At 42.7% G+C, this 11899-nt stretch overlaps 1 protein-coding gene and 1 long non-coding RNA gene across 2 annotated transcripts; one reads left to right on the plus strand and one right to left on the minus strand.

Annotated features, from left to right (window-relative positions):
• Positions 1–1885: 1885 nt before the first annotated feature.
• LOC123494142 (uncharacterized) lies at positions 1886–8243 on the minus strand. Its single transcript, XR_006664091.2, has 2 exons — positions 7421–8243; positions 1886–7296 (listed from the first exon to the last, which is right to left on the minus strand). It is a non-coding gene; the product is annotated as an uncharacterized lncRNA (long non-coding RNA).
• A 590-nt stretch (positions 8244–8833) lies between these two features.
• Positions 8834–11455, plus strand: LOC109787639 (caffeoylshikimate esterase). Its single transcript, XM_020346175.4, has 4 exons — positions 8834–9193; positions 9268–9578; positions 10006–10245; positions 10928–11455. The coding sequence occupies exons 1-4, from the start codon at positions 9040–9042 to the stop codon at positions 11228–11230; spliced, it is 1008 nt and encodes a 335-aa protein (XP_020201764.1). The 5' UTR covers positions 8834–9039; the 3' UTR covers positions 11231–11455.
• Positions 11456–11899: the final 444 nt, after the last annotated feature.

Here is an 11899-nt window from a genome sequence, read left to right on the forward strand (position 1 = left end):
AACCGCCTCCAATACTTGAGAATACACAGTGGTGGTCGCAATTTGTAAACAGCCTCCAATACTTTGGTAACCAATCTGGCCGACTCTGATTTTGCTGGGAACCATTCACTTGAGTGGGCAGTGTTGTCGCTCTTGATCGTGCCGAGTGGGATGGAGGCTATTGCTTGTCATCGATCTAAGGTGGAGGGTTGTCGCTGGTAATCGTTTTGAGGGGGGAGGCTACTGTTGTCGCTATCATTGATTCAAAATGGAGGGTTGTTGCCGGACACCATTTTGATGGGATGGATGCCACCGATCATCGATTTGGGGTGGATGGCTGTTGTCAAGCACCATTATGAGGGATGGCTGCTGCCAGTCATCGATTTGAAGTGGTGTGTTGTCGTCGGGCGCCATTTTGAGGGGGGGGGGCTTCTGTTATCCCTTTGTAACTGAATCGAAGGCACACACTCCCTATGTGTTTGATGTACTTTGCATGTTCCTTAAGTGAAGTAGATGTTATGCATGTGTAGATGAATTCAATGGTATTGAGATTTGATATTGTATATGCTAATAAATATGACTACAAAGTTGGGCAAAGTTTACAAAGAATTGTTTTTAAACAAAGTTAATGAAGAGTAAAATAAAACATATGCGCTATTGTGTTAATTATATAATTATGATGCACATATACTTTCTTGTAATGGTAGGTTATTAATGTGGTGCTTTTGTTATGTTGCAGGCATGGATCGAGCTTTGATATACACCGAGAACCGTTTGAGAAATGAGTTCAAGGATGGGTTGTTAGGTTTTTTGGAAGCAACCGATCAAGATAGATTGAGAAGGGAAGGGAAATGGACATGTTACCCATGTCTCATGTCTGAAAATTGCAAAAATATTAAAAGCACTACAGAGATCCAGACACATTTGATCAAGAGGGGATTCATGTTGGGATATGCATGTTGGAGTAAACATGGTGAACAAATAAGTGCACATGGTGGTGTGATGTCTACTACACAACCTTCTCCTTGTAGACGTTGTTGGGCCTCCAAGTGCAGAGGTTTGTAGGACAGTAGCAAATTTCCCTCAAGTGGATGACCTAAGGTTTATCAATCCGTGGGAGGCGTAGGATGAAGATGGTCTCTCTCAAACAACCCTGCAACCAAATAACAAAGAGTCTCTTGTGTCCCCAACACACCCAATACAATGGTAAATTGTATAGGTGCACTAGTTCGGCGAAGAGATGGTGATACAAGTGCGATATGGATGGTAGATATAGGTTTTTGTAATCTGAAATTATGAAAACAGCAAGGTAACTAACGATAAAAGTGAGCGTAAACGGTATTGCAATGCGTTGAAACAAGGCCTAGAGTTCATACTTTCACTAGTGCAAGTTCTCTCAACAATAATAACATAATTGGATCATATAACTATCCCTCAACATGCAACAAAGAGTCACTCCAAAGTCACTAATAGCGGAGAACAAACGAAGAGATTATGGTAGGGTACGAAACCACCTCAAAGTTATTCTTTCGGATCAATCTATCATAGAGTTCGTACTAGAATAACACCTTAAGATACAAATCAACCAAAACCCTAATGTCACCTAGATACTCCAATGTCACCTCAAGTATCCGTGGGTATGATTATACGATATGTATAACACAATCTCAGATTCATCTATTCAAACCAACACAAAGTACGTCAAAGAGTGTCCCAAAGTTTCTACTGGAGAGTCAAGACGAAAACGTGTGCCAACCCCTATGCATAGGTTCATGGGCGGAACCCGCAAGTTGATCACCAAAACATAGATCAAGTGAATCACGTGATATCCCATTGTCACCACAGATAAACACGGCAAGACATACATCAAGTGTTCTCAAATCCTTAAAGACTCAATCCGATAAGATAACTTCAAAGGGAAAACTCAATCCATTACAAGAGAGTAGAGGGGGAGAAACATCATAAGATCCAACTATAATAGCAAAGCTCACAATACATCAAGATCGTATCACCTCAAGAACACGAGAGAGAGAGAGAGAGAGAGAGAGAGAGAGATCAAACACATAGCTACTGGTACATACCCTCAGCCCCGAGGGTGAACTACTCCCTCCTCGTCATGGAGAGCGCCGGGATGATGAACATGGCCACCGGGGAGGGATCCCCCCCCGACAGGGTGCGGATCAGGGTCCTGATTGGTTTTTTGGGGCTACAAAGGCTTGCGGCGGCGGAACTCCCGATCTATTCTGTTCCCCGATGGTTTTAGGGTATATGGATATATATAGGCGAAAGAAGTCGGTTAGGGGAGCCACGAGGGGCCCACGAGGGTGGAGGGCGCGCCCAGGGGGGTGGGCACGCCCCCTACCTCGTGCCTTCCTCGTTGCTTCCCTTACGTACACTCCAAGTCTTCTGGATTGCTTCCGTTCCAAAAATAACTCTCCGGAAGGTTTCATTCCGTTTGGACTCCGTTTGATATTCTTTTTCTGCGAAACACTGAAACAAGGAAAAAAACAGAAACTGGCACTGGGCTCTGGGTTAATAGGTTAGTCCCAAAAATAATATAAAAGTGTTTAGTAAAGCCCATAAACATCCAAAACAGATAATATAATAGCATGAATACTTCATAAATTATAGATACGTTGGAGACGTATCATGGTGACAGAAGGGAAAATGTGGTGAACATTACACATGATTAGTGGAATTGATGAGTTGATGTAGGACTCCTGTCATACACAAGATGTGTAACGACCAACCTGATAAGGTTTAGGCCTCCATGCTTAACACGCCAGCCCCAGGACAGTCACCAGCATACACGGTACCGATAATACCAAACAGAAATGCATTATTCTAGTACATCGCAAGGATCCAAAATAATATTGTCCAACTCTAGCCCAAGGCTAGTCCAAATAAGTAGCATTACAACAGGAACACAAATAAACTCCAAAGAATCCCACCTATGCCATAAACGAACCAGGTCATGGGGAGATTCGTGACCCTAAGTAAACATCACCCCTCTTACTAGTCCCCTGCAACATAATGCTTTGCGGCGACAAGGGTCAATACATTGATTGTGCCGGTAAATATTACAATGAAGATTATAATAGACCTACCTCGTCTACGTGCAATTTGGGGGTAAGCGGAGGTTTGTGTTTTGTTTTGCATAAAGCAAAGTAGTTTTATCCTAACTTGTAATAGTATATTGCGTACACTGGCTCAACAGTAACCCTAGCCCATTGGATCAATCCCAATGGAAGACCTTTACCATTGCTTGCTTCCAACAGAGATCATATTCCCTTGTTCAACACAACAAATTTTAGTTGGGAAAATTATGGTGATGAGATCTTGCCAACAGTTCCTGGCCAAGTTTCTCAAAGTTGTCCATAACCAAATACGTGGCTAATCATGATCAAATTTTACACTCTCGAGAGATTTGTTTACTTTGCCTGCATGACCTACTCGATACCACTTGCTAAACTCACGGTGTTAAGTAACTGGGAATACCAAGCTGAAGCCTTTGGGAAGTAGTTCCCTGAGCCCACGTTGTATGACCCACACAACATATCACACCTACATCTACTATTCATACGAGGTCAGGTCCTCGCAACTTACTTACTTAAGCCAGAGCCCATAATGACACAAAACTACACATGAAAACTATCCCTCGGAACCCGTACAATCTCTTTGAACATAGACGGTGGACCCCACAAACTTACACTCTCTTATCCAATCAACCAATCCGCCCAGATGACTCTTTAACTTAACCTTTCATTAAATGGTCATTGGTCAAATATCCACTTTCATAACTGATCTGGTCCCTCCCCGTGTATAATCATAGCATGGCTAAGAAATGTAACTACACATTGGCCACACGGAAAGGGGTAAGGAACATATGGCTATCCTACTAGGTTTCATATCATATCATATCATATTAGTAGTATAGCGCTAAACTCACACTCTATGATGACATATTACGTTCATAATAAAAAATAGTGTGATATGATCAAAATGTTCCACATGCCTTGGTTGTTGCTGTCAAAGGAACACTCCTCACAATGGCACGCATTGCACTCCTCGCAATCTATACATTAAAATGATATACTAGGAATAACAACATAAGAACCAAAGACTCATGCAAAGGAAAAAAATTGTTGAATGGCAAGAAGAACCATATAAGAACTTATAGTAATATAGTATTAGCTAAAGGTCAATGCATGATTCACTATGCAAAAGGAATCATTGCATTTGGGTGTGTGGTCTTGTGTATTAAGGCCAAACAAGTTCATATTCAAACTTGAATGGCCTTATATAATTGAATTCAGTAGGCTTGAATGGGTTGACCTCATTATTTGAATCAATATCAAAAGAATTCATGTTGGATTTCAATGGTTTTGGAAGTTATGATTTGTTGTAAGTTTGAATTCCAATTTGAAAGGATTCAAATGTTAATGGTTAGGGTTCGCCTCAAATAATTTAAATAGGTTGCGATAATTATTTTAATCAATTTGCAAAAAGATTTGGACTCGTGGTTTGATTTCTAGGTTAAAATAAGTTTTGAATTCAAATTCAAGCCAATTAGAATTTGTAAACTCCAAATTTGGTGGTTAGGTCCTACTAGTCATTTGTGAACCTATCCTAGAAAACAAAGCAAAAAAGAATTGATGAATTAGAATTCATATTCCAAAATTTATAATCAATTAAAATAACAATCCAAATTTGTTCCAAAACCTGTGACGCGGCAGAAGAAAATGGCTGCCACGGTAGTAGTTTATGTTGTGCAACTAAAGTTTGGCCAAGTTCAATTTTAAATTATTAGAGTTTGAAAAATAAAAGCCTTATTAGAAAGTTAACATCGTAAGGATCAATTTTCAAGAAGTTCCACTCCATCTGGACTTATGGTTTGCATTTTAGGCCCAACAAAGGTTAAAATTCAAATTTGAGTTGTGCAAAATTAAAATTACTTGGTTTTGTTGAATAGAGCATTACATGGGGGGTCAATATGCAAAAAGTATCACCTTGGGATTATTGATAAAAAGTAATGATGGTTCTAAGGTTTAGAGGTTTTTTTTGCAAAAGTGCCTAGTTAAGAAAATTTTAATTTTAATCGAAAAATATTTCAGATAAGGCGATCAATTTGGGTCATTTTATTAAGTGACTACGGATGGCTCTAGTTAAATGGTATCAATTTGTGTAATTAAAACATAGCAAATACAGTTCCTCAAGGTTTCTAGTTGGATTTGGAAGAGTCGCCATGGATTTCTTGGAGGGGTTTCCTCGCATCCATGACAAGCTGACGAATCTCTTAGTTGTGGATCACATTTTTTAAGGTAGAAGTTTTCATTCCAGTCACATCCTTATTCAATTTCCTCCGTTGTTGTCGCCTTATTTACTAACATTGTTTTTATGGGAAAATCAAAAAGTGTCGGATCAAGACTCGTCTGCACTTGTTGATGATGGTCCGACCTTCTTCTTTTTGCATTGCTGGGATGTGTCTACTGATGAGCTCAACATTCCAACCATGGTATCATGACCAGATTGGGTTAGTTAATGTTTTCTCCGTAGTGGCATTAGAAATGATAGTTTGGGTAAGTGGCTCTAGTGACCTGCTTTGGTAGTTGAAACACATCCTAACAATCGGCCATGGGCAATACACCGCTGAAGGTGGTGCCTGAATGTGAACTATTTGTGAATCCTGAGACTGGCAACCCACTGCTTTGTGAGATTGACGCCCTACTCAAGGACCATGACGAATTCCTCCAAAACATCCATGAACACCTACTTCTAGCATAATAGTGCGACACACTCTATTACAACTAGATGATAAATCGCGCGTTGCAGCGGGAAATTTGGTTGCAATATGCTTTCATCATATTTGATTATTTTGAACATGAATATTTGGATGAATAATATGAGAACTAAAACTAAAAACACATATGATTTATTGTAATTAATTAATTCAGCTGTTCTTCCCCTTTCTGCATTTTGAGGTGGGTCTTTTCCATGCATGTTTTCATGATGAGGTGGCTTGTGTGCATGTTGAGAGAAATATGTTAGTGGGCTAACTATATAGTTATAAAACATAGAGCATGCCAAGCAACATTATTTTGGGTCCTAAGTGGAGATTGGGTATGCCTTCGTCTTCATCACCTCTAGCGACTAGCGTCCACCCAAGCTCACCTTCGATGTGTTTCATGTGAACAATCTTAAAGCATTCAATGCTAAACCACTCTAAGCCTTACCGACGTCGGTAGTGTTACACGAAGGATGTGCATGTGGGCCACCGTCAAGACACTTTCACGTCTGTTGTGACATGCACCAAGTGCTGGCATAATGAATTAGTCGTGCCGCCGCCGGAACCATGTGGGAAGATTTGGATGACTTCACTATGTCTTATCCAAAATATAAGCTCGAGGACAAGTTGCACGCATAAAAGGGGAACGATGTCATGCCAGGCCGCCACTATGGTGTCACACCCCCGTATAAGCCAGTGAACACTTCCGCCAACGGCTTAGCCTCCTTATCTCCTTAGTTTCTTCATTGTCACATTAGCGATTAACTTTTTCCAAAAGATAGGTCAGGAAAGTATCTTTAAGTTGGCGAGGTTATATCCGACGTGTGGATCTAGAATTGAGTTGCCTATGCAAAGATATACCATATATGCTATTTTTCGTGACGCAACCAGTAAACTAGAAAAGGGAGGCTTCCTCCAAATCCCATCTCCATCATGCCTCCATCTTCAGAGGACCTTGACTCTAATTGGATGATAATATGAGAATTACTGATATATGCATAGAATTGGGTTGTAGACGTATCTAAATAAGCGACTAATTCATCCTCTCTCCTGATTAATTACACGCCACATAGATAACTTGTTTTGATGCAGTGACCTAAGAAACATCGCGAGGGGTGGAGCATCGGGAGCAGCCTTATAATAGAACAACTTCATTGTTGTATGATTTTGGCTGAGTTATAGTTGTTTGTGCAAATTCCTATTAAACTCATCTAATCCAAACAAAATGCAGGTTCATGTTGCAAAAAAAATTACTCACTAAACCAACACATCTGAATAAGCTCCATCAGTGTTAACCAAAATCTACTACTAGTTGAAATATAGTTGTAGCCAGGCGGGGTGAATGGCAGAGTTTGATTTACCTCTTGTCTGTATGCACTTAAATCCTCGGGTGTGACTATAAATAGAAGATAGAAGATGCCCTACAATATTTTGAGTCCCAACTGGAGATTGGGTATGCCTTCATCTTCATAACCTCTACCGTCCCTTCATCACCGATTCTGCCCTTGCAAGCTTGCTTGCTAGTACGAGTCCTACATGATCACCGTGCATGTAGGATCCCATCATATTACCTCTAACATCCACCCAAGCTCACCTTCGACGTATTTCATGTGAACAATCTTAAATCATTCAATACTAAACCACGCTAAGTCTTACCTATGTTGGTATTGTTAACATGAAGGATGTGTCGTGTGGTCCACCACCAAGGTCCATCAGCCACGCCTATTGTGATGTGCGGCAAGTGCTAGCGTAATGGATTAGTTGTGCCGCCAACCAAAACCACATGGAAAGATTTGGATGACTTCACTATGTATTATCCAAAATATAAGCTTGAGGAGCTGCACACGTAAAAAGGGGATGATGTCATGGCATGCCACCACTATGGTGTCACACCCCAGTATAAGTCAAGAGTGAACACTTGCACCAATGGATTATCCTCCTTATCTCCTTAGTTTCTTCATTAGTACGTTAGCACTTAACTTTTCTAAAAGATAAGTTAGAAAATTATCTTTAAGTTGGCGAGGTTACATCCGACATGTGGATCTAGAATTGAGTTGTCCTATGTGGAGGCGCTACCATATATGATATTTTCTTGAAGCAACCATTAAACTGGAAAAGGGAGCCTTCCTCTAAACCCCTCTATCATGTCTTCATCTCTGTAGGACCTTGACTCTAAGTGGATGACAATGTCAAGATTATTGATATATGCATAGAATTGGGTGTATAGAATGTACACCGTATCAAAAATAAGAGATCGTTTCATCCGCTCTCTTGATTAATTAATTACACACCACATAGGTAAAGAAAACTGATATGGCGACCTAAGAAGACCGCCATGGTGCAGCATTGAGAGCAACCTTATAATAGCACAACTGGATTAATTGTTACACGCTTTTTGGTTGAGTTAGAGTCGTCTGCGCAAATTTCCATGGAGCTCGTGTAATCCAAACAAAATGCAGGTTCATGTTGCAAGCAAAAAAAAAAAAAAAAGAGAACCCAAACAAAATTTATGCACAAACACTTCCGGCTAAGCTCCACCAGCGTTAAATCTATTACAGTGGAAATACAGCTGTAGCCAGGCAGCGTGAATGGCAGTTTGTTTTCCCTCTTGTGCGTACACACTTAAATCCTCGGAAGTACTATTTGGTTGTGACTGTAAATTAGTTTTTGTTGTTTTTTGTGAGGAAGGGCTGTATACTTGGTGCTATTAGCTTTTGGGTAGCTGGTGCTATTAGCTTTTGGGTAGCTGTAGTAATAGTGTTAGAAATTTAGTTGAGAAGGTGACACGATAGATGAGCCTATGGCGACATATGTGAGACGCAGTTACTCTGAAATGTTACTGTCAAGGACGGTTGTGTTTATTATTATCTTTCTTTGCATGACGTGCAGGTGAATGGACGTTAACTGAAAGGCGCCCAGTCCAGACGTTTCAGCGCTCGCACCAATTGATCTTCCGAATTAACATTACGGAGGAGTGATTTATTGATTGATTTAGCAGCCATTGAACTCTCAGTAAGAAAATAATATTATATTAGAATAGTGATAAATATTATAATACTGGTGGAGTAATAGCATTCCTTTTGTTCACAACGGCGTCCACATATATAGCTGTCATCGACCCCCCCGCCCTGATCCTCCTCGCCTCGCTCGCTCGCTCGCTTGGGTTCCCGTCTCGCAAAAATTCAACATTTCTCTCCGCTCTTTAATTTCTCGTGGCTGGCTGCTTCCTTCCTGCGACCGAGTGCCCGTCGTCGGAGAAGAAGAGGAAGGGGTCGATGACGAGCAAGTCCGGCAGCGGCGCGGCGGGCGATGGCGGCTACGAGTACGAGGAGGAGTCGGTGCAGAACTCCCGCGGGATGAAGCTCTTCACCTGCAGATGGCTCCCCCCCAAGGGCCAAATAGTCAAGGCCCACGTCTTCCTCTGCCATGGTACGCCCTTCTTTCCTTCCTCGCCGCTCTAATGGCGAATGATCCAACCAACCAACATCCATGCGTGCGTGCAGGGTACGCGGTGGAGTGCAGCGTGACGATGCGGGGGACGGGGGTGCGGCTGGCGCAGGCCGGGTACGCCGTGTACGGGGTGGACTACGAGGGCCACGGCAAGTCGGAGGGGCTCCAGGGCTACATCCCCTCCTTCGATCTCCTCGTCAGCGACACCGACGCCTTCTTCACCGCCGTCGTCGCCTCCACCGCCAACACGGACCTCCCCCGCTTCATCCTCGGCGAGTCCATGGGCGGCGCCGTGGCGCTGCTCCTCCACCGGATGCGCCCGGCGTACTGGACCGGCGCCGTCCTGGTCGCCCCCATGTGCAAGGTACACGTGCATGCTTACCCACACTCCTCCGGCCGGCCTCCCTCCGAATCATCTTCCAGAGTCCAGACTACCGCAACTTTAGACTAGCTACTAGTAGTACGCGGCGACGATCGAGACGGAAACGAGATGCATGCACGCACGATCAATCCGGCCGCGTATGCAAGCTAGTTGCCGTCATCATTTGACTTTTGACCGGGTAGATCGAGATGGCGCCCCGCGTGCGGCCGGGCCGTTAGTGATTTCGCACTTGTTTAGTTTAATCCAATCCATGCCGGAGCAGTTGACCCGGCCGGCCATTCAGGCTACTCGCCCGATAACGACATATATTCTAGTAGTTGTAGTATCTATCTTTGTTGATCGATGAATGTTTGCTTTCATTAATTTGGACCAATTCAAAGTACGTAAAACTAAGGCTGGGGTATTTCAGATCGCTGATGAGATGCGGCCGCATCCAGTGGTGGTGAGCGTCCTCAAGCTGATGACCAACATCATCCCCACGTGGAAGATCGTGCCGACCACCGACGTCATCGACGCCGCCTACAGGATGCAGGAGAAGCGCGACGAGATCAGGAACAACCCCCACTGCTACCAGGGCAAGCCGCGCCTCAAGACCGCCTACGAGCTCCTCAAAGTCAGCCTCAACCTCGAGAACAACGTACTCTCAAAGGTGCTATTAATTATCTCTTCTTCTTTTTTGCGAACATGTTCTAACTTCTTTATACATCGATTATATATAGACATGTTGTAGTGTTCACTCATTTCAATCTTTATCTAGTCTATATTCGAATATTCAAAAACATTTTATATTTGTGAATGGAGGGAGCACTTAATAATTACTAAAGCAAAAAAGGATTCCCTTTGTCTCCGCATATAGTATTCCATGGGGTATATATCAACTGGAGTAGCTAGCACGCTTGCAGAGGGAGATATGTTTAATAAATGAATTTTGAGTACTATTTTTCTTAATGGTAATGTGCCCGCATCTACACATCTCAATCGATCTCTTTTTCTCCAATTAAGATCAATACGTTGATTTGCTCGCGTGACGTCCCTGTTCGGTTAGTTGGGTCTGGCTTCTAAAGCATACTCTCTCTACGTCTCACGCCTCTTCTCTGTTTAGATCACACTCAAGGTATTTTTCTCGTGAGTGGCCCGTTCAATGAATTCCAGTTAGGAGCTTGATGACTTATTTTGTTGTCGTGGTCTCATAATAATTGTTGTTTCTTTCACATAACAACGACTTTTTCCTCATCTTTCTAGATAGATATATACCCATAAGCTCCTAACTATAATTAGCTTTGTAAGCAACAAGAGTGATGCTGATGGATGGATCGTGCATATGTATGCAGGTGTCATTGCCGTTCCTGATCGTTCACGGAGGCGACGACAAGGTGACGGACCCATCGGTGAGCGACCTCCTCTACCGCTCAGCGGTGAGCCAGGACAAGAAGCTCAACCTCTACCCGGGCATGTGGCACGCCCTCACCTCCGGCGAGAGCCCCGAAAACATCCACACCGTCTTCCAAGATATCATCGCATGGCTCGACCAAAGATCATCCCCGAAATCATCATCGTCGGCGGCCGCCTTGGACTTGTCATCGGAGATGGAACAGAAGGCCAAGCACGATGAGCAGAATATCGACAAGCAATAGCACGAAAGTTAATGACAATGAGCAGCTGTAGGCATGGTTAAGTACAGCTGGGATTTGGAATCATGTTAAGTTAACTGGCTGGCTACAAGTGTGGTGTATTAATCCATTATTGTACTAACTTGCTAGCTAGTTCGTCAATTTCTGTCTTCTTGTAAACCAGAATACCATGCAACCTGGATCTTTCAAAGATATATCATATAGCAGTGCTATTTCAGTTTTACAAAATCTTCATCGTCGTATTTACATGTGACTTGCATCACGCCCCTGCGTTGCTATCGATCCACAAAAATGATTTAGTTGTATTGGATTAGCAATGTATAACTACCAATGCACGTGCAACACTGTGGGGAAGAAGCTCAATCAAGCAACCAACACCACACTTGTGTAATTGCGTCAGCGATTGAAGCACCAATGAAAGATATGATTTTTCTCTATCTCCAAACTAAAGGAGTCTACCAGTTTCAAGATAGATGAGGAGGATTGGGATGGAGTGGGGTAGTAAACTCACCAATCACCACCAACTCCAATTTATAAGATACTGTAGTAGAGATAATCAAAGGCAAAGGTACTTGATGGCGTTGAGGAGCAGTCATGGATCTGAGCACTTCTTTTTTGTTTTGAGACATGACAGATCTTAGATTTTTCGTCTGCGCGAAATGCAAGTGGGCA

This window comes from Aegilops tauschii, chromosome 5 (assembly GCF_002575655.3).
Source record: "Aegilops tauschii subsp. strangulata cultivar AL8/78 chromosome 5, Aet v6.0, whole genome shotgun sequence".
Classification (NCBI taxonomy): Eukaryota; Viridiplantae; Streptophyta; class Magnoliopsida; order Poales; family Poaceae; genus Aegilops; species Aegilops tauschii.

Bases quoted from the DNA above. Each gene is read 5' to 3' on its own strand.
- LOC109787639 (XM_020346175.4), top strand. From the start codon at position 9,040: ATGACGAGCAAGTCCGGCAGCGGCGCGGCGGGCGATGGCGGCTACGAG. The intron at 9,194-9,267 runs GTACGCCCTTCT...GCGTGCGTGCAG, and splicing joins CCACGTCTTCCTCTGCCATG to GGTACGCGGTGGAGTGCAGC. The intron at 9,579-10,005 runs GTACACGTGCAT...GGGGTATTTCAG, and splicing joins TGGTCGCCCCCATGTGCAAG to ATCGCTGATGAGATGCGGCC.